At 36.6% G+C, this 23857-nt stretch overlaps 9 protein-coding genes and 1 long non-coding RNA gene across 10 annotated transcripts in view; 6 read left to right on the top strand and 4 right to left on the bottom strand.

Moving 5' to 3' along the window:
- Window positions 1-5116, bottom strand: part of LOC100639894 (mitofusin-1-like) — a 5547-nt gene extending 431 nt beyond the window's left edge. Inside the window, exons 1-11 of the mRNA XM_003383479.3 lie at window positions 4930-5116; window positions 4586-4861; window positions 2875-3054; window positions 2701-2822; window positions 2407-2515; window positions 1365-1629; window positions 1055-1244; window positions 841-1007; window positions 300-625; window positions 127-243; window positions 6-76 (exon numbers count right to left, since the gene is read on the bottom strand). Coding sequence (XP_003383527.3) covers window positions 6-76; window positions 127-243; window positions 300-625; window positions 841-1007; window positions 1055-1244; window positions 1365-1629; window positions 2407-2515; window positions 2701-2822; window positions 2875-3054; window positions 4586-4861; window positions 4930-5013 — 1907 coding nt within the window. The 5' untranslated portion in view covers window positions 5014-5116. The remainder of the gene's footprint in view (window positions 1-5; window positions 77-126; window positions 244-299; window positions 626-840; window positions 1008-1054; window positions 1245-1364; window positions 1630-2406; window positions 2516-2700; window positions 2823-2874; window positions 3055-4585; window positions 4862-4929) is intronic.
- A 40-nt stretch (window positions 5117-5156) lies between these two features.
- Window positions 5157-6357, top strand: LOC100635850 (cytidine deaminase-like). Its single transcript, XM_003383450.2, has 3 exons — window positions 5157-5377; window positions 5892-6015; window positions 6085-6357. The coding sequence occupies exons 1-3, from the start codon at window positions 5251-5253 to the stop codon at window positions 6260-6262; spliced, it is 429 nt and encodes a 142-aa protein (XP_003383498.1). The 5' UTR covers window positions 5157-5250; the 3' UTR covers window positions 6263-6357.
- Window positions 6358-6390: 33 nt separating this feature from the next.
- LOC105316456 (ras suppressor protein 1-like) lies at window positions 6391-7549 on the top strand. Its single transcript, XM_011411355.2, has one exon. It carries the CDS (start codon window positions 6443-6445, stop codon window positions 7436-7438), a length of 996 nt encoding a protein of 331 aa, XP_011409657.1. The 5' UTR covers window positions 6391-6442; the 3' UTR covers window positions 7439-7549.
- An 81-nt stretch (window positions 7550-7630) lies between these two features.
- LOC105316455 (transmembrane protein 206-like) lies at window positions 7631-9543 on the top strand. The gene is made up of 2 exons (XM_011411354.2): window positions 7631-8008; window positions 8324-9543. Exons 1-2 carry the CDS (start codon window positions 7673-7675, stop codon window positions 9395-9397), a joined length of 1410 nt encoding a protein of 469 aa, XP_011409656.2. The 5' UTR covers window positions 7631-7672; the 3' UTR covers window positions 9398-9543.
- Window positions 9481-10510, bottom strand: LOC105316454 (probable endonuclease lcl3). The gene is made up of 5 exons (XM_011411353.2): window positions 10423-10510; window positions 10317-10376; window positions 10022-10187; window positions 9810-9964; window positions 9481-9745 (listed from the first exon to the last, which is right to left on the bottom strand). Exons 1-5 carry the CDS (start codon window positions 10468-10470, stop codon window positions 9497-9499), a joined length of 678 nt encoding a protein of 225 aa, XP_011409655.1. The 5' UTR covers window positions 10471-10510; the 3' UTR covers window positions 9481-9496.
- LOC100639768 (pleckstrin homology domain-containing family M member 2-like) lies at window positions 10503-15872 on the top strand. The gene is made up of 20 exons (XM_020006384.1): window positions 10503-10613; window positions 10664-10770; window positions 10903-11012; window positions 11336-11435; window positions 11492-11516; window positions 11571-11633; window positions 11688-11754; window positions 11847-12821; window positions 12865-13013; window positions 13299-13389; window positions 13446-13711; window positions 13964-14054; window positions 14108-14217; window positions 14276-14310; window positions 14357-14414; window positions 14464-14574; window positions 14774-14842; window positions 14921-15037; window positions 15211-15330; window positions 15692-15872. The coding sequence occupies exons 1-20, from the start codon at window positions 10545-10547 to the stop codon at window positions 15824-15826; spliced, it is 2868 nt and encodes a 955-aa protein (XP_019861943.1). The 5' UTR covers window positions 10503-10544; the 3' UTR covers window positions 15827-15872.
- Window positions 15873-15908: 36 nt separating this feature from the next.
- LOC100639642 (dnaJ homolog subfamily C member 21-like) lies at window positions 15909-18730 on the bottom strand. The gene is made up of 16 exons (XM_020006359.1): window positions 18559-18730; window positions 18422-18515; window positions 18344-18378; window positions 18206-18291; window positions 17877-17973; window positions 17800-17825; window positions 17667-17750; window positions 17506-17595; window positions 17411-17461; window positions 17279-17358; window positions 17125-17185; window positions 17006-17060; window positions 16880-16961; window positions 16462-16821; window positions 16338-16409; window positions 15909-16277 (listed from the first exon to the last, which is right to left on the bottom strand). Exons 1-16 carry the CDS (start codon window positions 18671-18673, stop codon window positions 15965-15967), a joined length of 1701 nt encoding a protein of 566 aa, XP_019861918.1. The 5' UTR covers window positions 18674-18730; the 3' UTR covers window positions 15909-15964.
- Window positions 18731-19527: 797 nt separating this feature from the next.
- Window positions 19528-20351, top strand: LOC109589962 (uncharacterized). Its single transcript, XM_020005933.1, has 3 exons — window positions 19528-19641; window positions 19781-20003; window positions 20050-20351. The coding sequence occupies exons 1-3, from the start codon at window positions 19528-19530 to the stop codon at window positions 20349-20351; spliced, it is 639 nt and encodes a 212-aa protein (XP_019861492.1).
- Window positions 20352-20528: 177 nt separating this feature from the next.
- LOC109590458 (uncharacterized) lies at window positions 20529-21324 on the top strand. Its single transcript, XR_002189329.1, has 3 exons — window positions 20529-20705; window positions 20752-20898; window positions 21249-21324. It is a non-coding gene; the product is annotated as an uncharacterized LOC109590458 (long non-coding RNA).
- Window positions 21325-21753: 429 nt separating this feature from the next.
- Window positions 21754-23857, bottom strand: part of LOC109590445 (mediator of RNA polymerase II transcription subunit 15-like) — a 3539-nt gene continuing 1435 nt past the window's right edge. The window contains exons 2-8 of the mRNA XM_020006367.1: window positions 23445-23530; window positions 23177-23396; window positions 23036-23119; window positions 22886-22981; window positions 22797-22840; window positions 22040-22637; window positions 21754-21993 (exon numbers count right to left, since the gene is read on the bottom strand). Coding sequence (XP_019861926.1) covers window positions 21884-21993; window positions 22040-22637; window positions 22797-22840; window positions 22886-22981; window positions 23036-23119; window positions 23177-23228 — 984 coding nt within the window. The 5' untranslated portion in view covers window positions 23229-23396; window positions 23445-23530 and the 3' untranslated portion in view covers window positions 21754-21883. The remainder of the gene's footprint in view (window positions 21994-22039; window positions 22638-22796; window positions 22841-22885; window positions 22982-23035; window positions 23120-23176; window positions 23397-23444; window positions 23531-23857) is intronic.

The raw sequence follows: 23857 nt of genomic DNA, 5'->3' as shown, positions 1-23857 counted from the left end.
GATGCTCGTACATGTACAAACCCACATACAGGAGAGTGGGCGGTAGCAAATACTTCCAACTAAGAAGACGGGATAACTAAAAACGAACAATCAAGTGACAGGCCTAAGTAGGTGGGTGTGGCTTACAATCATTCCTCCTCCCAGGAGGGACACAGGGAGGAGCAGTTCAGCTGGAACTATTGAGGACATTCTTGAAACGTGTCTTTGAACAGTGAACATTATACTCCCGGTATTGACCCATCTCTAATTAAAGCACACAATTCTAATTAATGCACGGGTACTCTAATGACTGCACTAACACTGAATGAGAATATCCCAAGTGAGAAACGAAACTCCAGGTCCTCCCGAAAGTCTTTACAAAGGTCCTTACAAGAGATGGTTCTTGAGACCAGAGGAGGCTCGAGCTGGTACTCAGTTACTTGCTCTTGAGTGAGTCCTAAAAGTTGCTGATAGTCCGAGACGATGGTTGAACAAGTGGTACGATGGACGTCACCTAGTGTCGCTGGACAGAGGCTGGTCAGCTGCTTCTGTACCGACTCGTCAATGTGAGAGTAGAGTCCAGCCTTGAATGTCTCTGTCTTTGTGTGGTCGAAGTCTTCTTGAGGCTTATATTCATCAGCTACAGCTGGAGAGAGAGAGAGAGAGAGAGAGAGAGAGAGAGAGAGAGAGAGAGAGAGAGAGAGAGAGAGAGAGAGAGAGAGAGAGGAGAGAGAGAAATAGAATAATATATTAGATAATGAGTGGGGGAGATGTGCAAAAAGGAAGAGAAAAAAGGAGGAGAGAGAGAAAGGGAGAAAACATGAAAGCAACTTAAAAGGAAGCTATTATAAGAATACTTACTAGCTATATGTCCCAGTATTCCTTCCATTGCTGCTTGAACTCTTGACTCCAACTCAGCCGCCATTGACTGCGTCTTCTGTATTGATCTCTGATACACAAGATGTCCTTTATCATTCAAATTTTGCTGCTTAGAACAAATCTCCTGCAATTCGCTTTGTATTAAAGAACTAAGCAGAGCATAAAAACAGTAATACACGTTAATGTTTATTTTTACTTTTTCTGAGTTGCTTGTTCGCTTTCAAAGTTAAGAAGTTCTTCCAATTCGAGGACAATCTCTAGACCTCGTGAGTGGTGCTGCTCGAATTTTGTCTTAATCGCCGAATTTGATAAGCACTCTTTAAACTTTAACTCAAATCTCTCAAACTCAAGAAGACGTCCCTTGTAGCCATCGTGAAGTCCCCTGCCTAATAAATTAATAATAATAATAACAACAACAATAAAAATGATAATAGAAAACAAGGAAAAATACATTCTACACCTGTACATAAAGATAATTTTTAAAAAATTCTAATAATTCATTTTACCCAAGTCGCTCTGATTTTCTCTCTGTCTGTTTCTAATCGTTACAACTTCTTTAGCCGAAACGAAATAAACTCTCTCCCTAGCAGTGTCAGGGTCTATGACTGAGAGTTGGTTTGAGAGGAAAGAGATGTCGTTCTCCAAATGTTGTTGCTTGACCTCTTCCACCATCGAGGGCTCTTCCTCAACACAAACGTCCCAGCGATTGTTTAAAATGAATATATTCGGGCGGGAGAGTCTTTCGCTAACTCGATGAAAGAAATTCTTTTCCTGAGAGACAAAAATCAGAATCAAAGATGACTGAATTATGGGTATTAATAATAATGAAACAATGGCTGATATTCTAAGAGTGCTGTTAACAAAAATGTCACCAAACAATATCAGCACAATATGTTCAATGCAGCAGCTGAAATCACTACATTAACTATACCAAAATTGTAACAAAATAAACAATATGTACACAAAAAATAATTTGCGCTTGTATTCCAAATTTACTAATTAATTTTTAAAAGCAGAGCGCCAGCTTGTTTGTCCTGTAAGAGCGGAAACGATAGCAGGATCCAAAGACGACTATTGACCCAACAAGAGGTAATTAGGGTACTCTAATTTGCCGGCTGGAAACACTCCCCTGCAGTCCGACCGCAACAAACAGCCCAAGACATATTTTTAGTACAGTCAAACCGAAGGCAGTGTACCATTACATCATAGGGGTTATTTGGTTAAGAGTTTTCATTTATTTTATTAGTTTTACTTAGCATACGAGAGAAAGACAAAATAATACTGTATTACGTAACAGCATTGGCTTTCTATCTTGAACAAAGCAAAAGGCTAATGGAATTATAGAAATAATGTTTTCATTCAAAATACATACAAAGACTATAGATACACTCTTTCATGTACATGTATGTACATTTAAAGAGGTACACGTAATAGTGAAAAATTAGAGAGATTTCTTCTGATGACTAATTATAACGTCGTAAAGAAGGGCCAAAGGATCAGATCTGTTGTGTCTTACGCTAATAAAATAATACTAATAATATTTCTTACGGCATTCATTAATGTCGACTCAGCATTAGATACGAGGACGAAAACATCAGCGTCTAAACAATGCGAGTTTATCCAGTCATCAACGTCGGGATTCATATCAATACCAGGACTGTGAAAAAATGATAAATAATAATAAAAATAAAAATAATAATAATAATAATAAAATAGTAATAATTATTAATAATAAGATAAGATTAATTACACGTACTGTATGTCAGGCTAGGTTAAGATTTGGTAGAAATTAAAATGAAAAATAAAAATAACAATTAATAATAGTAAATTAATATTTCTTACCTGTCTACGAATTCCACATCTTCTTGGAGTAAAGCACACTTCTCCTTTGGCCAGCAAACCCTGAGGAGACTGTTAGTGGAGAGACGTTCTTTATGCAATGAATTAGCCAATTGCTGAAGGGACTGGAATGGAAGCAAAATATCAATGATAATAAAAAACAGCATTTGCGTGTACTTTTATATCGGAGTGTTCGCCAGATCCAGGTACAATTACATATCCTTTGTCTTCATCAACTCCAATGACTGACAGGAAGCAGTTTGTGGTATGTCCTATGCCAGCAGGTAGGACTTTATCATGAAGGAGAGCATTCACAACAGTGCTTTTACCATTGGAGGTACGACCAAAGAATGCAACCTATTGTGACATCATATGACATCATGAATAAGTCCATTGTACATGTACAGTGTAGCCTCTTCATTAAGGACACCGTTGGGCCCATACTACCTGTCCTTAATGCATGTACAGTGTAGCCTCTTTATTAAGGACACCATTGGGCCCAAACTACCTGTCCTTAATGCATGTACAGTGTAGCCTCTTTATTAAGGACACCATTGGGCCCAAACTACCTGTCCTTAATGCATGTACAGTGTAGCCTCTTTATTAAGGACACCATTGGGCCCAAACTACCTGTCCTTAATGCATGTACAGTGTAGCCTCTTTATTAAGGACACCATTGGGCCCAAACTACCTGTCCTTAATGCATGTACAGTGTAGCCTCTTTATTAAGGACACCATTGGGCCCACACTACCTGTCCTTAATACATGTACAGTGTATCCTCTTTATTAAGGACACCATTGGGCCCACACTACCTGTCCTTAATACATGTACAGTGTATCCTCTTTATTAAGGACACCATTGGGCCCACACTACCTGTCCTTAATACATGTACAGTGTAGCCTCTTTATTAAGGACACTATTGGGTCCACACTACCTCTCCTTAATACATGTACAGTGTAGCCTCTTTATTAAGGACACCATTGGGCCCACACTACCTGTCCTTAATACATGTACAGTGTAGCCTCTTTATTAAGGACACCATTGGGCCCAAACTACCTGTCCTTAATGCATGTACAGTGTAGCCTCTTTATTAAGGACACCATTGGGCCCAAACTACCTGTCCTTAATGCATGTACAGTGTAGCCTCTTTATTAAGGACACCATTGGGCCCACACTACCTGTCCTTAATACATGTACAGTGTATCCTCTTTATTAAGGACACCATTGGGCCCACACTACCTGTCCTTAATACATGTACAGTGTAGCCTCTTTATTAAGGACACCATTGGGCCCATACTACCTGTCCTTAATACAGAGGTGTCCTCATTTCAGAGGTCCTTTTGTACATACTAATTAAGACATTACATAATGTCCTCATTATAATGTATCTGACTGGCCTCACTATGGACTATTACTCCCTCGGGCAGTTTTTCAGCTAATCAGCAAAAACTAAAAGTTATGACTAATTATAATCAAGTCCCATGGCCTCTGATTATAGTAACCATGGTAACACTTGGCATCCCATGTGTACATCATCAGAGCTTGGCACAAAAACAGAGAAACCATTTTAAAAGACAGACCCAAACACAAGTGATCAAGTTGATCAACTATTAAGTAATACCTGAGGGCGCCTTTTTTTTCGAGGGGCTGTAAATTTTGCGAATTTAAATTTTGCAGACTCAATTTTTTTGCTGCCATCTTGTATCATATTAGGTTGATTTACATGGAAGTAACTTTCGCAAATCTTCAAAAAATTGCAAAATCGGCAAAATTTACAGCCCTCAAAAAAGGTGGTGCCCTACAGTATTAACATTAATTAATCATTAAGTAATATTCATTTAGTAATATTAAAATTAGTTGACTATAAACTAATAGTTAATTAATTACCTTCATATGATCCCTGGCTAATATTTCCTCGATTCCGGCCGTCTTTTCAAGAAGGACAGTTGTTCTCCCTCCTCCCTCCCCGCTCTCTCCTCCTTTAGCCTCTACCAATATAGCATGCGCTTCTAGCAATTCTGTTTTTATTAGTCCGAAAGTTTTGTTGATACTTTCTTTAGCAAGTCCAAACCGTTTGAGAGGGCTCGTACGACCAGTGGGTTGACTATGGGCGTCCGGTGTACCGGATATCCTCCTTTCATAGACACTAGTGGGTCTAGTAAACTATTAAATTAAAAATATTAGAAATTATGATGTAATAAATAATAATAATTGCAACAATGTTTATTTACGTCTTTTTTCTGCATTTTCAGTATGACAGTCTCAGGTGAGTCCACAGACTTTTGCTTCTGAGAGAGTTTCAAAGGAGTACTCATAATTCTGGACTAGATGGAGCCTTTCTTTTACCACGTGAGATTATTGAGATGAGGAATGGGAACAGAAAAAAGGGCGGGAACAATCCAATTGTTAACCACGCCTACATTTAAAGGCGTCGCCCACGCAATGTTACATAGGCGTTGATTTTATTTTGACCTCGCCCATAAAAGGCAGGACGACGCTATACGTTCGCGTTTTTTTAACGCAAAAGCTTTAAGAAAAGAAACAAAGAAACAATGAGCTCTTCAGATAACGAGGATTTAGTCCAGGCAGCTCTAGAGGCTAGATCAAGGGCTCACTGCCCTTACTCTAACTTTCAAGTTGGGGCAGCCCTCAGGACAAAGAGTGGGAAAGTAGTAACTGGTATGTTACATCTTAGGTTAAATCAATTATGATCAATTCGAGGAAGTGGTATACATGTACATGTACTAGTAAACATGGTTTACAGTTCCTGTGACATTAACTTGAGGGATTGGACAAGGGAAGTTGGGATTAATTTTGCCATGTCAACAAAATTACCACATAGTGTGAGAATTGCTGAAAGTTACAAGTTTAGATCATATTCTTGTCTTGTAAGCAAAGTTTTCAGTTTGCTCTGACAGTTAAGCTATTATAGCATGAAAATTATTTCTAAGTTCTCTACCAAATCAACATACATGTACATAATGTAAATACTACAGAAGTAGAATATTTTACTGTCTTTATTATTTAATTTTTAAATTTTTACTTGTTTTTAATTTTACCATTTTACATGTGAACTACTATGAATTAATATAGCTAACAAAAAATTAACTGGTTTTACTTTTTTTTTTATCATAAAATTAGAGTCACCTTAAAATATTCCACTTTTATTATACATTATCATAATTTTGTTTAGGTTCTAATATAGAGAATGCTGCTTACCCGCTTAGTACTTGTGCTGAGAGGGTAGCTATTACAAAATGTGTTAGCAGTTTAGAAAATAAAGATGACAAGAAAATTGTAGCCATTGCTGTAGCAACGTAAGTTCAAAGTGAAATGACCCCCCCTACTTAACTGCCTTCTCTCCTCCTCTCCCTTCCTCTCTGTAGTAAACTTGATGATCAGTTTCCTTCTCCTTGTGGAGGCTGTCGTCAAATTATTGCTGAGTTTGGTTGGGACTCTAACTGTCAAGTGATACTTGTAAAAGCTTCTGGTGCCACAACTACAACAAGCATTCAAGAACTGTTGCCTAAAGCATTTCTACCTGATGTACTAATTAAAGAATAAGTTATAATATTAATTATTATTATGTTGCTTTTTATTATAATTTATATTGAGTAGTTTTGTGTCTTAGAAATTTTTTTTTTTTTTAACAAAAAAAAACAAACCAAAAATTAGTGTAGGTGAGTGTTCATTTTAATTAGTAGGTGTGGTTTGTTGTGTAGGCGTGGTTTTTACTCGAAAAGAATGTCTGTGCTGGAAAGGATCCCTTCTCCTTCTTCTCTCTCATCTCCTCCTTACGTTGAGGTTGAGCTTATGAGACGTACCTCACAGAGACGGGACTCTGAAGTATTGAAGAAGAGAGTCTACGTTACTGAAGTAAACGGGACTGTATCTCTTGACCTCTACTCGGGCTGGGCTTTGGAAGGCGAAGAACACAAGTTTAAACTATACCAGCTTCCCATCAAAGTCTGCTCTTTCACTAATCTACAGAAGCTTTGGGTCTCTCACAACAATCTGGCCGAGCTACCAGGCCAGATTGATCAGTTGATCAATCTAAAGGAGCTTTATTTGCACCATAATGCTTTCACAGCTGTACCGTCGCGTCTTCTAAAACTAGAAAATTTAGAAATCCTTTGGCTTTCCTCTAATTATATAACCTCCGTCCCTCCCGAAATAAATCTCCTAACGAACTTACGCCATCTTCATCTCGAACACAATGAGATAGCCCAGTACCAGGAGTCTTTGAACGACCTTCCTAACCTTTCTGTTCTCTACCTAAATCACAATAACCTCCAGGCCCTATCTTACAATATTCACAAACTGTCTCAGACCCTGCGCCGTCTGTACCTCCAATACAACAAGCTTCAAACTTTACCTGAGACAATATGTACTTTAGAAAAACTCGAGATTTTGTATTTGGAGAATAACGAGATTAACACCGTCCCGCAAAACTTTCAGCCTTTCTGTCAGAAGATTGAAACAGATAACAAAGGTGTCGTCAAAGTTAGCAATAACCCATATGTGACTCCTCGTTCACGAGTTAAGTTAAGTGTCGGTGCCCCACCAAACGTCCAAGGCCTCCAAATATCGTCAAATACGCGTCGCCATTCTGATTACACTGGGCCGCTGGGCGACGGTATTAATCCGAGCCGTTCTAGTCGGTTTTCTGTTCCGGCTGGTGGTATCTTACCTGATGATAGAGAAGATTTGAAGAAGAAATCTTCAACTTTGCGTCACTGACGACAAATCAAATTATCGAGTAATCAACAGAACTGATATTTTTCTCTTCTTTTTGAATTTTGTTTAATTTTTCATTCATTGTAATGTGCCTACTAGAGCCATAAAAATTAATTTTATACTACAAAAATACCATAATGAATCATTATAGGGCGGGGCTAAGGGCGTGGTGCCTTACCCGCCATTGCGCGGGCTAGCTAGCTGGGCAATTATCACCTTAGCCGCACAGGTCATACTATGGCTGACAGATCCTCTATTCACTTTGTTCCAGCTTCTCTTCCTCCTCAACTAGAGAGAGGGAGAGTGAGAGAGGACAGCTGGAAGAACGAAATGAACTCTTTTGCTCGAGGTCGTCCAGTGAGCGAAGCGGACGCTGAATGGCTAGAAGAAGATCATCTCCAACTCCTCCATAGCGAAGAAGAGAGAGAAGGAGGCTATGGCTCTATAACTGAAGACTTTCCAAAGGAAGAGCCAGCTCCTTTGAGGGAGAGGCTATCTCAGAATCGCAGCCGTAGGAAAATAAAGAAACATCATCGCAGACTAGATGCTAATCCATTCACATCTCTTAAAAGAGTAAGATCATAAACTAACTTAAAACCTTTTTGTATTCTGGCACATTTTTATGTACCCTTGATACTTGTAGTATCTATAACAAGATAAATAGTGTGTGCTTTTATGAAGTACCCAAAGCTCAAAGCTTGTAGCAAGGGCCTTGTTTTTAGCTTGTAATTTCTAAGGTGCTAATTGCTCTTTGTAATAACAAATTCTTTGGGTGGGGCTGAAAGCTTAACAGACACCTTTTAGTAGTATAAAGAACACCTCCATTTAATGGACAACACCTAATTACATTCCTTATTTTATTTTTATTTTATACTTTATTTTTTATAGTTAGTAATCGGTGAAGATGAAGATGAAGATTCAAGTGATGAGGAGCCCCCTACAATGAATCCTGTGTATCGTCGCTCGGGGAAAGATCTAGCAAAACTCATACTTCTACCGACACTCTACTTTGCTCTCATGATTGTTGCATGTGTCTTTGCATTCTACACAATAGAGGGAGTTGTTCTATCGTACAACAATAAAGTACAGTCGGTTCAATTGGTTGAGGTTAAGGATCGCTATCCTCCGATTGGTATCGTAATTCTCCCACAGTTCTCAAATTATAGTTTTTGTCAGTATCGTTACTATGATGACGTATCGCCAGATCCAGAGAAACCTCCGGAGCGATGTAATAAATACAAGTTACCGGAAACTTGTACTTATTTTAATGTGTCGTTTAATTCGACTGCACTTGTTAATGTAACTAGATTTGCAATGGTGTTTAAAGGTCCCACACTAGTTGACTGTAAAGAATCCTTGCTGCTACACTTCAGCATCAATACAACCTCAAGACAGTTCAGTGCAGTAGAGTACATTTTATTTGAAAACTGGAACTATTTCGAGTCGTTAAAAGAAAACGAAAGAAAGGGATTCCTTGCTTCGCTCGAGCAGTACAGAGACATATACACTTTTCCAGCTGGTTTTAGGACGTGGGTCAAAATGAGTTACACTATACGAACGGATTACAGAGCAACAACAAATAAAACTGATTTCAATATCATCGATAATTACGCTTCATTCAATGACCCTGGGCTCGATGGGATGTACCCGATGGAGGTTGTTTTTGAATGGAAAGATCGCTACTATGACTACGTGAGGGACATCATCTCTACAACGGCTTGGAGTGCTTTCGGCTCAATATGTGGCGTTTTTATAACTTTAGTGAAAGCTGGCGAGTTTTGTCGCATGTGGATGAGAAGGATCAGGAGAGACAAGGAAAAGAAAATGTTGCATTTGAAAAAGTTGGAGGAAGAACATGAGAAAGAGCTCGAAGCGTATAAAGAAAGACAGAAAGAGAAGAGAGAGAATAAGCTACGGAAATCAATGGAAACTACGAAAAGTTATCACATACAAAAGAACTGAGTGACTAGTCAATTGAACGTTATTTTAATTTTGTTATTTTTAAATTTTGTCCGTGAGACTCGTGACTAATGTGTACATATGTGTTAATTATTTATTAAATTATTTTCTTTTAAAATATGAAAAAAATTTCTTTACACCACGCCAAATTTTCCATCTCCACTTCTCATGTTCGGACCCTTCCCACATGCCCCGCCCTCTTTTCTTAGCAGCTTTCTCACTCTTCACAAGTCTGGACACAAAGGAAGTGTGGTGTCGAGTGTTGCCATGGAAACAAGGAACGTCCCTAATAGTAGCTAATCCATTTGTAAGTAACGACTCATTTATACTAGCAGTATTGAAGAATGGAAACTGAAGAGAGAGAGGAGGAGAAGGAATATTAAATTACAATAACTATAATATCAAATACATTTACTTTGTTTGCTTTAAAAACGATGCATTCAACTTGCTCTTCATTTCCATCTAATAAAATAAACCTAATCTTTTCATTATAAAGATTCTCTTCAATCCATTTCCCTGTCTTTGTCAAATCATTATGAGAAATACCAGCAAAGCTGACCCTAAGCAAATCTACAGAGAATAATAATAATTTTCATCTATATTTTTGTGCCTCTATAAAATATTTACTTTCATTGCTAGGTGGGTGGAGCTTTCTCCTAAGGACCCAGTGTCCGAGAGGAATGTGCCACACCCCCAAACTATCGCCGGAAAAGTTAACGACACGTCCAGTTAATCTGTGATTGGTCCGAACCAGGTTAAGAGGAATAGAAGCAGCTGATTGAAAATGAGAAAACTAGAGGAGACGGAGAGAGACAGCTGGGAATATAAGAAGGGGTTAATGTTATGTGTACAAGCGTCAATTTGCAGGTGCGAACATGTACATGAAGCCATACAAAGTTACAAACAATATAGGATTCTGTACCATATGGGTGTTCCTGGCTATCAGGTAGACACCAAAACCACCTACAAACCACGGAAGAAGCTAGAGAAAATAAATATAAAAGAGAGAGAAATAAACTGAAATTTACTCTAACTAATCTGATGTTCTTATCTATCCAATCGTCCATCACGTCCATACTTAAACACCTGTTGTCCGTATAACACGACCACTCCCATTAAAACGCCGCATATCCCCGTATACTACTACACAATGGCGAAGAGGTCCGAGTCGCAGGTGAAAGATGTTCTCCTAGAGCACGTTTCTCAAGACATAAAGAAGGTAAGGGCGGGTTTCCCTGTCCGTCAAGTACCCCTGTTCCTATCCCCTAGCTCCAGTCCCTGCAGTGTGATGTCTCTCTTCACGAAGATACTATTACTAGTACTAACTCGAGGGCTCAGTCATTATGTCATCATCTTGACTGCATACTATTACACGGGTAAGGGCTCTTTCTATTCTATTCCTTATCTCTCTGGAGCTCAAATTATTTATGCTTTTGTTGCATTATGCTTTAGAGGTGTGGCTAGTTATTTTTTAATCACTTCTATTATTATTATTAATTTTTTTCTAGTCTTTTTAGATCTGATTTTGGTTACTGGGCATGCATGACGCAATTATCTCATAAAGACACCATTAGGAGGATCACTGACCTCAGTGTGGTGAGGACTAACATTGGAAGAGGTTAATAATTATGTTAAACGTGATGTTAGATAATAATCATAGCTGTTGGTAGCACAGGGTGGGTATTTTCTGAGAAATGGCAATAAGACATTTCTTCATTTTATTGATACATATTTAATGACTACACAGCATAAGAACACGTATAAGTGTAGAAAGTTTGAGCTGATTCCAATCAATATTGGATTTTTTACGAATTTTTAAAGTTGCTCAAAACTGTAACAAGAATACCCTGTATTATTATAGTCATGATACAGTACCACTCAGCTATAGTGGCTAGGAGAGGACCTCCATCATTACACATTGTTATGTCATTTCTCCCACAGGTCACTCGTGGTTAAATTTGGCTCTGAACGAGCAGGTCTTTGAAAGTTATCTAAGAATATTCTTGGACAACCAATCTATAATCTGTCGCCATTATAATAAGTACAATAATGATGATAATGTTGATGTTTTATCAAGTTCTATTTTCTTTATTACAGTTATGCTTTTTTACGTGATAAAACTGTAAGTTTAGATATACATGTGAATATTCCACCAGCTAATGTTCCTCCATTTTAGAGGCTATCTGTTCTAATCACACTAGTCTCTGGACTGGATTTTGTGACCTTTGACCTTGACCTGGTGAGCAATCAATACATCCTGATTATTATGCATTGACCACACCCGCTTAATTAGGACGAAGAGTACCTGAATTATCGCATCACGCCAAATGAGTATTTCAACGATCGAACCTTTGATCTAAGTAGGGATTTATTTTAAACTTTATTTAATTTCTTTCTGTCACCCTCCTCTCTCTCTCTCTCTCTCTCTCTCTCTCTCTCTCTCTCTCTCTAGATATCGATTTATCATTTTTATCACGAGTTACTCCAGAAACTAAACGAAAAAAAATCGGATTAACATCATCTGACAACCACAGCAGCTCTTTCCCACCAACCGGACAGCAAGTGCAACCTTTCTCCTCTCTGCCCGCCTCACTTACAGGAAAAGAAGCGGGAGGGACCAATTTATCTGAACCACACCCACCCACTACTACATCTCCAATTAAAGAGCACATTTTAGATGAAGGAGGGGCTGGTATGGGTGGAGTTTTGTCCGATGGTCATATAGTCGAATCATCAGGAGGTCCTAGTTTTATAAACAGGTATATGCAGTTAGACCAACGGGAGAGAGAAAAGAAACAATTTGTGACGCAAAAGGAGAAAGAAGAGAAAGAAAAGGAGGAGGAAGAGTTAGTTGCTGTCTCTCGCCCTCAGAAAAAAATAAAAAAAAAGAAAAAGAAAAAGAAGAAAGAGTCAGTCGAAGAAAGTGAACCCATGCCCACCAACGAGGACCTGACAGATTCTCTCAAAGATACCCAGTCCACGCCCACTCAATCTGAGACGCCTTTAGCGGAACCAATCAAATTAGCCGAACCTGTGCAGCCTGTAAAGGAAGAACAAGTGCCATTGTATGATGGACTATTGACAGCTGGAGAGAGAGAAATTGAAGAAATTGATAGTCGTGAAGAACATTTAGATCCATTTCTTCCTGCTATAACAAAGGAGGACAATAGTAGCCCTTTGATTTTACACGATGATCCTTCTACGTCACATGATGATCATGTGGTTCCTCATGACATTTCAAGGAGTAGGGCTGACGCTATAAGTTCAAGTACTCCTTTTGATGATGTCATTGATAAAGCCACACCCATCAAAACCACGCCCATTGAAATCACACGTACAGTAGCGACACCTACCTTTGATACAGAAAATGTTTCTCAAGCTTCTCCGAAAGCTAAATTGTTGATACCTGAGGCCACACCCAATTTAAGTAAAGTTTTGTAGAGTTTATGTATTATTTGTATTCTTTATAGACGAGTCAATTAAATATGAAGCCCCACCTACTCGTCCAAAGGAAATCACTGAATACAACAAGAGAGAATGTGACGTTGAGATTGATGAAACAATGAAAGTTATTTTGTCAATAGATGTACTTTATGACTCGAAAGAATCAGTGAAAAGAGTAAGGGGTGTATTCACTGTTAGATCTAGAGAGACTTGGTCTCCCATATTTGGTCTAATATGGGTCTCCTAAAATCTACCATTTTCGGCTTTTGGTCTCTTGTATTTAGCCTATGGGTATTGCATGTACAGATTGGTCTCCCAAAATTTGTTTGTAGATTTATGGAATGTATACCATTGACCATATTGCAAAACTTAACACATATGTATAGTACAAGTATTCTCTATGAAATGTTCTTGCTATTACTATAATTACATGTACATTGTACACGTATTTCTCCCACAGGTGGTCCAGGTTCAGGTACCTGTTGGTCCCGGCCGCTATCAAACAGTTTACCTTGCAATAACTAACAAAGCACTGTATCTCATGGAAAAAGGTGCATTCTAAGAAATATTGAAATCCCTATAATTAGAAAACTTTTTCCTTTAACAGACGGTACGGATGGCAATTACAGTCGTAGGATGGGTGTGAGTTATTCCGACCTTGTATACTTAGTGGTCGGACTCAGTTGGCAGTCACTGGGTCTTGTTTATATGGTCGGTGAAGCCCAGGACAAGCAGATTATAATAACAGGTAATGAAGCTGTATCAAGGAGCATAGCAGATTCCATTAGACGCACGTCTTCCGTCCCTTTGAACCGAGACGATGAGCTGAGGACAGAGGCCATTGAGAAAGAATTGATTAAACTGGGAAGCGAAGTAATTTAATATAGCTAATTAATTTGTTGTTTGCTATTCATCATAAAAACGTACAATTTAATAATCTGCAAACTGCAAAAGCATTTTAGGTAATGGGTGTATCAAAAGCTCACGCCTACACCAGCAAAATTAAATTCTACATACATTTGCACATAAAAATTTGCTATCATTAGTACAAAATCGCCAAATATAGTCCCCACAAACTTTTATATCTATATCGTGATATCATTATTTAGTGTATCCCATTTATAGACTAGTATGGAGAGATTAAGATACTGTTTGGTGTATTGGGAGCAGCTCTCAGGAGAGACTCCATCTGTATCACCGCCAGACGACACAGGGAGTAAGTATACAATATACTGTTATTCATTTTTTATTAATTAAAAAAAACTTTAGATCCATTTTGTGGTCATCTTGATGTAAAAGAGATAGGTATCTTAAAGACAACATGGCGGCAGTGTTACTTCACACTCATCGAGGGAACGCTTTTCCAATTTAACAGTGAGGTTTGTACCAAACCCAGTACTTGGGAAGAATATTACCAGACCCCTTGTGTGTTTTTAGGCTGACAAATCTCCCAGAGCTACTTACAGAATGCAGTAAATGATTTACTTCTTACTTATTATTTTATTATTTTTTTCTCAGGGGTTCCAGAGCAGGGTGTTCTAGAACCCGAGGGGATGCAAAACAGTTTGAATTTTTGGTATATGTCCACAATACATAGCCACACCCTAACCACGCCCCTTTACTAGGTGCAAGACAATGATGGTGAATCGTTATCATTAGCTGCTAGGGATGAAGAGGAACTTAGCAAGTGGATGCAAGCGCTGTGTCTAGCAGCTATGGGACACACAGTGGACCTTGTTAGTATAATACCTTTACTTTAATAAGCAACTTTAAAATTCAATTCAAAAAAGACCTGCTTGTACTATAGTACAGGGTCTTTGGCCTGATTGTTTGAGCAACTTTAAAATTCAGTTTTGATGGCAATCAGCTTTAAATTTCTACATAACATAGAAGCATGTATATTAGAAAACATGATAATTTAATTTAATTCTATAGACTCAGTCGTACAGTGCCAACGTGAAGAAAAGTGGTGGATTCTGTGCAGTTTTACAAACTTTAAATAAAGTGATTGCACTATTATTATTATTATTATTATTATTATTATTATTATTATTATTATTATTATTATTATTATTATTACAGATACATGTGTTGCTTGAGGACTGGTCAAACGAGTCTGTCCACTTAGTTGGGAGTATATCAGTTGAGGACATCAACAAAATTGCAATAGACAGCAGCCTTCCTCTCTACTGCACTTTGGTGAGCCATTTATTAAATTGGACACTCTCTATAGCGTACACCTCCATTTAACAGACAACCAATTACATTCCTCACTGTATAAAATAACCTCCATCTAAAGGACACCTCTATCAAAGTGTCCATTATATAGAGGCTACACTGTATACTATTCTCTCTCTTTCTCTTTATTTCAGGGTTATGATAATTCTGAGTCTTCTGAATCACCCTGTGTCTGGATGTTGTGTTTCAGCTCAGAATACGAACTTGGAAAATTTGAGGAAACCCTCGCAGATAGGTATCGCGACACCTTCCAGGTAATGAGAAAAAACTTAAATTATACTGATGGTGACATTGGTGAGAGCATTTGGCAAATTTGTCTGTGGATAGAGTAAGGCTGGTTCACAATATGACACTACACCAACGTACCATCAATTTTTAATCAAAAGTGTGGGCAATTTGACCTTTTGACGCATACTTTTTGCTGGAATTGAACCAGATTCGATTCCAGCGTCAACGTAACGTCAGGACTAGCGTAATATTGTGAACCAGGCTTAACTGGAGAAATATTGTCTTGTGCCATGACTCATGAGCATGCTCAGATTGAAAAGTGGCGATTTCTAGTTCTTTACAAAACTTAATAATTAATGGGTGTGGTTATTAATTATTTTTGTGTAGGTTGAGCCGCCTTTTTCTGAGATAAGAGATTCCAATGTTAAAAAGAGGGCGGGGCAAGCCTTGGAGCTTATGATAGCCAGTAAACAGAAAAGTGACAGCTTGACAAAAGGACGGAGCGAGTATCGCTTTGATTAATATGATAACACCAATTGATTTATTGATACTATTAATTAATCGATCGACTGTTTGATATTTTAAATTATTATATGAATGAATGTATTTTATAATAATAATGAATTTTGAATAAAATTAATAAATAAAATTAATTATAAATCATTTCTTATTCCTAGATTTCTTAGAGCTGGCCTTAGCCCGCCCTACTTCACTCGTCTCATTATTTTGAACGACAGTATCAAACGCATGTCCGAATTCCTTTATGTGACTAAATAACTTATTACGAGATTTAAACTGTCCACTACACACAGTGCAGGACCATTTGGAGGCTGTACCACTTTCTTTACTACCAGTGGAGTCAATGGTATCCATTCCAGCTGCTTCTTGGGATGATTTTGGAGCCTGTTTCCCCCTCTTTTTCTTACCGGAACGTTTTTGACCCTCACCCCATTGATGATGATCAGTGCTTTCGCTAAAATCATAATTAACAAGAGTGAGTGTGGCTAGTTATTAATAGTAATAGTTAACTAACTGTTTTGTTGATGATGGAAGTTCTGTAACTTCTGTTTCAACAACATCGATTGATAATGGTAATGGGTTTAGACTGGAAGAAGGTATAAAAGTTATAATTATAATGAAAAATAAAGATTATTCACTTTATTGGTTTGCTTTGAAGCAGCTGTGTATCCTCCTCTTTCTCTCCCTCATTGCTGGAATCAGTCTCACAGTCTTGGGACATTAGATGCGATGATACTGATCCAGAAACATCTATAGAGACATTATTCATTTTGGTAGACAGTGGATCAACAGTTAATGGCTTTTCTTCATCATTTTCTATTAAAGCACCAATAGTAGTATCTGTATGTACTGGAGTCACAATGTCTTCATTTTGTGGTGGGCGTGATGACGGTTTTATTATGTCCCCCTCCTCCTCCTCCTCTCCACTGCTCAAGAGGGTGCTCTTTAATAAGAGTAAGTTCTCTTTATGCTTCTTAGATTTCTCGTGATTGGCAAAACTAGAAAAAAAGGCAAAAAATTAATATATATAGACAAAATGATAATTATCAGTCTTACGATTTTTCTGATTTAAATATTTTATTGCATGCCGGGCAATACAAGTCAGGAACAGTTTCAGATTCATCGGAGCCACTCCCACCTAATTAATTAAATAATTAATATAGTGGGTGTGGTTTCACTTACTGTCAGAATCTTTTCCAAATTCGTTATCAATCTCAGCTTGCATGGTGGCCATTTTCTACAAGAGAGGGAGAGGGAGGAGGTTAGGGAGAGAGAGAGGGGGGGGGGTGAGCGGTACTAACTCTTTCTAATTCCTCGTCATTTTCCCATTCATTAGGTTTGTACTCATGTAATTTTAAATCTCTAATAAATAATAATAATAGTAATTACATGTTTAAATAATAATAATAACAATAATAATAATAATAATAATAATAATAATAATAATAATCTTACTCAAGTCTTTTCTTAGCTTCAGCAGCCTTTTGCTCGTTAATTTTCTTTTTTCTCTCAATTTCTCTCTCGGCTAAAGTTTTCTAATTACAATAATGCGGCCGTAAAATTATTTCTTTCTACTTGAATACTGACCCGATACTCAATAACTCTTTTGTCTCTTTTGCGCACATAGGCCACGAGTTGCTATGGAAACAGATCAATGCATGTACCATAAATATTCTAATTACCCGGACGGTCTCGTTCCTTTTCTTCTTTGCAGCATCTCTTATCTTCTTATTATCTTTCTCCATCAGTTTCTCAACTTTTCGATTCGCTGCCTATGTTACGCCATGGCAACAGTAACCATAGCAACAGTAACCACAGCAACAGTGACCATAGCAACACTAACCTGAGTCCTATCATACTTGTTGAGCCAGTGGTATGGACGCTGGGTCGAAAAACTTTGCCAATGAGCATAAAATGGATGTACCACCTTTAAAAATAATTAATAACTATTATAAAAAATAGCAAGAAGTTTTTACCTCTTCATAATTGCTTGTTGATTGCCCTGTAAAATTTATTGGGTAACCCATTAAAATTATAATATAATGCTGATTACCAAAAGGAGGGAGATAGAGTAGACTCTCCTCATCTGAAAACTGGCACTCCTCCTGGACTATGAGAGCAAACAGGTTGCCATAGATACTGTAAAAACCCTGTGGAGAAAGGAATACTATTCATAATATGTACATCAGGGTTTCCTACAAAAATTTCCAATTGCCATGCACTGTAGTGCTTATCAGCTCATGAAGCTCATGCTGTTTAGCTCACTTAGCATGCTTTGTGGGAAACCCTGATATAGATTATGCATGTTTGGGTAACGAAAGGGTTAAATTTATTAATAGTTAGCCCATAAAATTTATACAGTACATAATAATATTTTCATACATTTGGGTCATCCCCGAATCCTTTGTAGACTGTTCCACTGAAATATGACATAATATCAACAACATCATCCTTAAACTCTGATCCAACTATCAATATATCAATTAAGCCACTCCCACAACTCCACCCCTTCATTATTACCTCCATACAGTATCTCCTCCCTGTGTCTGTCATACCTGTATCAAGATCATGTGACTGTCACATGATGCAATATCTTACCAAGCTCTCTCTTGAGGGTCTGATAACACCTCGTACGCATTTTGAACCAAATGAAATATCTTATTGCTTTCGTCAACATTGTCTGGGTTTTTATCTACAGAAATAAATCACGTGATAAGTCACGTGACTAGGGGTACCTGGGTGGTATTTAAGAGCCAGTTTCCTGTAAGCTTTCTTGAGTTGTTCTTCGCTTGCATTTCTTTCCACACCTAAAACTTCGTAATGGCATCTTTTCACAGTGGCTGTCGCCATAGGTATTAGAGAATAGGAATACGGGTATCTATGTTGTCGCCATGGCCATTATGATTGGAGCCACGCCCGAATTGAGCCACACCTCTGTCTCAGAATCTAGCTGTAGCATGGAATTAACAGATACAATTTTCCTTCTTTTGCTGCAGTGCTGGCTGTGCTGCTACATTGATTGTGCTGGTATTAAGTTTTATTCATTCATTGTAATTTTTATTGTTTAATTCGTTTTAGATATAACGATTCAGCCAGTGTCTATTAATACAACGCTCAACTCTACTGTTGTCTTCTCTTGTCAAGGAACTGGTGATGAAGTTATTTTCACAGTTAATAATATACCAGTACATGATACTGGTGTTATAGCTAAAGGATTCAGTGCAACATCAACTAATAATGGTGGTAATGTAACAGCAGAGCTGCAAGCAACAGCTTATGAACATAATAATAATACTGAAGTGAGATGTAGAGCTATTACTGATAATCCTCCTGAAATAGTGTCCAGTAATACAGCAATATTAATGATACAAGGTTAGTGTGTGTATATTCATCATTATTCCAGTGCTTCTTCAGGTCTATTGGATAGTGTTGTTGATCTGGATTATACCTTTATCAATGGATCCAGTGTATTATTAACATGGACAGCTCCTTATACACTGGATAATGTACCTATCACTGGATACTATATAATCAATGGATCAGTGAACATTACTACTACTAATAATAATACTAATATTATATTATCAGCCACTAATCCTGATCCTTGCATATTAAATTATGTATCAGTATCTCCTATCAATGATGTTGGTATTGGTTCACCTAATTACATCAGTTTGTATAATAAAACAGGTTAGCATTACTCAATGGCTTTATGTATTATGTTCACAGTGTATCTTTCAGTTCCTCTCATTACTCCTCCTGTATCAGTGGTAGCAGCAATTGATGGACAACAAATATCACTGAATATCAGTATTAATGTATGTATGTTTTTACACAACATGGAAAACAACATGCAGTTATATGTATTCATACAATTACAATGTTATTTAAACTATAATTACATAAGAATACTCAGTTATAATAACATCAGTTCACCTTATTCCCACAATACTGTAGGTCAGTACAATATGTAAAGGAGAGTATCCTAATAGTATATCAGTTACTATTCTGAATACTGATAACACAGTAATAAAGAATACCAGTATATCACCACAAGTTAATGATCAACTGATGATTGTAACTGGAAATAGTTCAGTAACTAATTTAAATACATTTACTGTTAATGTATTATTGAGTAATAATGGAGGAACATTTGGCATTATGCAATCTTTTGGATTTAGTAAGTAAATCATCTTTTAATTTTTTCTCAATGTAATATATATTAGGTTTTCTTGGACCAGTTACTAACATTAACTCTTCAATTGACAACTGTTCTACTATTGATATAACATGGACTGCTCCTACAGTTGATGATAGAGTACCTATACTGTATTACATACTAAGAATATATGATGCTATTACTGGTAGTCTAGTGGACACTGTACCAGTAAATGATACCAGTTATCAGTTTATGGATAATAATTTATATATTCATTGTTATACATATGTTATAACTGGAGTTAATGCATTAGGAGAGGGAATATTTAATAATAATACATTTTCATATCAAAGAGGTAGATATACTTAAGTCATGGATGTTTTATACTTTACAGTACCTAGAACTGTACAGAACATATCGCTTGATTCACTCTCTTCTATACAAGATATATTTATTGTCCAGTTTTATATTCCCCAAGTATATATACTTTTGTTTATGCCACTACTATCATTATATAGATTATTCTGAAATGCACTGGTGAAGCTCCTGAACATGTTACAATTACTGTACTATGTAATGGAACTAATAGCAGTACAACTTTCCAAATAGAGAATACCAATGATATAACTGGATTGATATCAGTCCCTCAGTATCAAGAGTGTAATATCAGTATTGTATTTAGTAATGAGGCTGGTAGTAGTGAACCATTTATACTGATATTTGGTAAGTATGTACTTATAATTACATAATACAAGTATTACATCAATAGATACACATCATCCTTCTCCTAACATCACTAATGTCACTGATATCACTGATGTCACTATTATTGATGCTATTACTACTACTAATATTATTACTGTACAAACATCTCCTACTACCACACCTGGTTCAACAAGTTTTAATATCAGTACTGGTTAGTATTACATGTATAGAAGAGTCCATTAAATACAATCTACTCTTGATAATACATTATTACCGTATTTCCTTAAATAAAAGCCCGGGCGTCTATTTCCTAAAATGATACTTGGACCTCCAAAAAATATATAAAAAATAAAAAAAACTTTGGCCCAGAGCGGGATTCGAACCCGTGGCCTCAAGCTTTTGACTTCTAAAACTTCAGGCATTGCCCACTAGACTACTGAGTCACTCCTAGGCTGGTGTTGCGTATTTATAGTTTAATTCTATTGCTACCCCGGCGTTTATTCGAATACGGTTTCTATTTAAGGAAATACGGTATGTATCTTATTATCGATGTTATTATAGTTATTATCACATCAGCAATATCATTGGGTGCTGTTATTATACTATTACTGACATGTCTCATTGTATTTAGTATATACAAAAGGAAGTTATTCAGTAAGTATAATACTGTTTATAGTTAAATTATTAATTACAGGGTTTGCCTCATTGCAACAACAACAAGAAATTCCTACTTCATGTAACGAAGCATACGAATTTAACACTTTAATGATTAATAATAATCCTGCTTATGGACAAATAGGACAAGGCAGAGCAGTTAATATGTGATTAGTTAAATTTAAAAAATAATAAGATGAGTGTTAATTAAGGGAATTAAAATTATTAATATATTATATGTGCTCAATTTTAGAAGATAATCACATATGCATGACCAACAATAACATTACCTCTATGTTTAGTCCAAGAAAGGTTACAGGAGAACATTAGACAACATCTATTAGTATGCATCAAAAATGTAAATTGATAAAATTGGGTGGATCCAAATGTGTTACAATATGACTAAGCTCTAGTCAGAAATAGGAGATCAAGAATAACTCATTATAAAAATTATAATGCAGTTGCATAAAGTGACAAAGTACAAAATAGTTTCAGTTCTTTAAGTAGGTAGTATTCATGCATGAAGGTTTGTGTAGCATGCATTACAAGTAGGTGTCAGTAGTTCCATTTGCATCAGTAAAACCAGATTGGACTCCTTCTTTCCCTCTCTGAGTAGGAGGAGGATCAGGATAAGGAGAAGGCGAATGTGAATCTATAAAAATTACTGAATTAAATATCATAAAAATGTAATTATTTACCATCATTAACATGAATAGGTGCATTTGATGCAGCTCCACCATGCCCTGTAGTGGCAGCTCCATTACTTTTATTATCAGGTATTGCTGGTGGATTAGTATCTCCTCCAGCAGCTCCAATTACAGTAGTACCACTAGCAGATTTTACTACATCATAAGACTGCACTAGAGGTACTTTTGATTCAGGCCTTGTTGATTCATCTGTCCCTAGATATTTTGCTAAAGATTTTGTACAAGTTGAAGGTACTACACCTAAATCTGAATATACTGGCTCTTCTGTAGTTCCTTCAGCTGCTGCTCCAGTGTTTGTGGGTTGATTCATAAATACTGGTTGTTCTTGTTCTTGTTGTTCTCGTTCTCGTTCTCGTTGTTCTCGTTCTCGTTGTTCTCGTTCTCGTTGTTCTCGTTCTCGTTGTTCTTGTTCTCGTTGTTCTTGTTCTCGTTGTTCTCGTTCTCGTTGTTCTCGTTCCCATTGTTCTCGTTCTCGTTGTTCTCGTTCTTGTTCTCGTTGTTCTCGTTCTCGTTCTTGTTGTTCTCGTTCTTGTTGTTCTTGTTCTCGTTGTTCTCGTTCTTGTTGTTCTTGTTCTCGTTCTTGTTCAAGCTATAATTAAATTAGATTATATTAATTATTTATAGTTATTCATGATATTGTGCTACTAATTGAGCCAAAGACAGATCTTTACAAACAAAAAATACACTAATGACTAACAATTATTATAATACATGTGAAGATAAACCAGTGGGTGTGTTATTAACTTACCAGTACTCCAAATGTAAGTTCAGGTTGTAGTTTAGGATGATTATCTATCAAAATTAATATTTAATAGTTGTTAAAAAAGAGATACTAACCTCTTCTTCTTGTCACTTTTATCACAATTACTAATATAACAATTATTATTAACAGCACAAAAATACAACCAACAATAGTTCTGACAATAATATCCACTAAAAATACAATGAATAAATAAGTTTTATATGTAATCAAGAGTGGATATGAACCTGGTATAGAAGTAACTGTCCCATCAGTACCATTAGTAGGAGATGGTGTAGGACTAATTGAAGGCATAACTGGAATTATAATTTCTGTGATAAAACAAATTAAAATTAATATGTAATATGCGTTTTCTAAATAAGGCTTACTAAATGTTCTAATAAATGGTTCACTACTACCAGCCTCATTACTTAATACCATACTGATATTGCACTCTTGATACTGAGGGACTGTTGCTGATCCTGTTATAGTATTTGGATGCTTAGTATTCTCCACTAGATATATGTAATGAAATACAATACCAGTTTCATTACACTGTATAATAACTGTAGCATTCTGACGAGCTTCACTAGTACACTCTAATAAAACCTATTATATTGTAAATAGAACAATATTTAATTAATATTAATTTGTTACCGGTATAGTGAAGTGCAAAGTAACTTCACCAGTCTCAGGGTCAGAGTAGTTATTAAAAGTTGGATTAACTGAGTTATTATTATGGTCTAGAGAAAATTTTTTATTAGACTACCTCTTTGAAAAGAGAATATAGAAAATTACCTCTTTCATAATAAAAACTGATATGATTAGATGAACCTATTCCAACATCATTGATAGGAGAAACTGATACATTATTTAATATACAAGGATCAGGATTAGTGGCTGATAATATAATATTAGTATCATTATTAGTAGTAATAATGTTCACTAATCCATTGACTATATAGTATCCAGTGATAGGTACATTATCCAGTGTATAAGGAGCTGTCCATGTTAATAATACACTGGATCCATTAATAAAAGTGTAATTCATATTGCCAACACTATCCAAT

Source organism: Amphimedon queenslandica, unplaced genomic scaffold (genome assembly GCF_000090795.2).
Source record: "Amphimedon queenslandica unplaced genomic scaffold, v1.1 AMPQUscaffold_13510, whole genome shotgun sequence".
NCBI lineage: Eukaryota > Metazoa > Porifera > Demospongiae > Haplosclerida > Niphatidae > Amphimedon > Amphimedon queenslandica.
The sequence above is the reverse complement of the archived record's forward strand: the minus strand, read 5'-3'. Positions and strand labels throughout refer to the sequence as shown.

Excerpts from the sequence above, each read along its gene's own strand:
- LOC100635850 (XM_003383450.2), top strand. The coding sequence starts at position 5,251 with ATGAGCTCTTCAGATAACGAGGATTTAGTCCAGGCAGCTCTAGAGGCT. Across the intron at positions 5,378-5,891 it reads GAGTGGGAAAGTAGTAACTG|GTTCTAATATAGAGAATGCT; the intron begins GTATGTTACATC and ends AATTTTGTTTAG. Across the intron at positions 6,016-6,084 it reads GTAGCCATTGCTGTAGCAAC|TAAACTTGATGATCAGTTTC; the intron begins GTAAGTTCAAAG and ends TCCTCTCTGTAG.
- LOC105316456 (XM_011411355.2), top strand. The coding sequence starts at position 6,443 with ATGTCTGTGCTGGAAAGGATCCCTTCTCCTTCTTCTCTCTCATCTCCT.
- LOC105316455 (XM_011411354.2), top strand. The coding sequence starts at position 7,673 with ATGGCTGACAGATCCTCTATTCACTTTGTTCCAGCTTCTCTTCCTCCT. Across the intron at positions 8,009-8,323 it reads CATTCACATCTCTTAAAAGA|TTAGTAATCGGTGAAGATGA; the intron begins GTAAGATCATAA and ends TATTTTTTATAG.
- LOC105316454 (XM_011411353.2), bottom strand. The coding sequence starts at position 10,470 with ATGGACGTGATGGACGATTGGATAGATAAGAACATCAGATTAGTTAGA. Across the intron at positions 10,377-10,422 it reads AGAACATCAGATTAGTTAGA|CTTCTTCCGTGGTTTGTAGG; the intron begins GTAAATTTCAGT and ends TATTTTCTCTAG. Across the intron at positions 9,965-10,021 it reads CCACCCACCTAGCAATGAAA|ATTTGCTTAGGGTCAGCTTT; the intron begins GTAAATATTTTA and ends TATTCTCTGTAG.
- LOC100639768 (XM_020006384.1), top strand. The coding sequence starts at position 10,545 with ATGGCGAAGAGGTCCGAGTCGCAGGTGAAAGATGTTCTCCTAGAGCAC. Across the intron at positions 10,614-10,663 it reads TTTCTCAAGACATAAAGAAG|CTCCAGTCCCTGCAGTGTGA; the intron begins GTAAGGGCGGGT and ends CCTATCCCCTAG. Across the intron at positions 12,822-12,864 it reads TGAGGCCACACCCAATTTAA|ACGAGTCAATTAAATATGAA; the intron begins GTAAAGTTTTGT and ends TATTCTTTATAG.
- LOC100639642 (XM_020006359.1), bottom strand. The coding sequence starts at position 18,673 with ATGGCGACAGCCACTGTGAAAAGATGCCATTACGAAGTTTTAGGTGTG. Across the intron at positions 17,974-18,205 it reads GATTCGGGGATGACCCAAAT|GGTTTTTACAGTATCTATGG; the intron begins GTATGAAAATAT and ends CTTTCTCCACAG. Across the intron at positions 17,061-17,124 it reads ATGACGAGGAATTAGAAAGA|AAAATGGCCACCATGCAAGC; the intron begins GTTAGTACCGCT and ends CCTCTCTTGTAG.
- LOC109589962 (XM_020005933.1), top strand. The coding sequence starts at position 19,528 with ATGGCTTTATGTATTATGTTCACAGTGTATCTTTCAGTTCCTCTCATT. Across the intron at positions 19,642-19,780 it reads CACTGAATATCAGTATTAAT|GTCAGTACAATATGTAAAGG; the intron begins GTATGTATGTTT and ends ACAATACTGTAG. Across the intron at positions 20,004-20,049 it reads TATGCAATCTTTTGGATTTA|GTTTTCTTGGACCAGTTACT; the intron begins GTAAGTAAATCA and ends AATATATATTAG.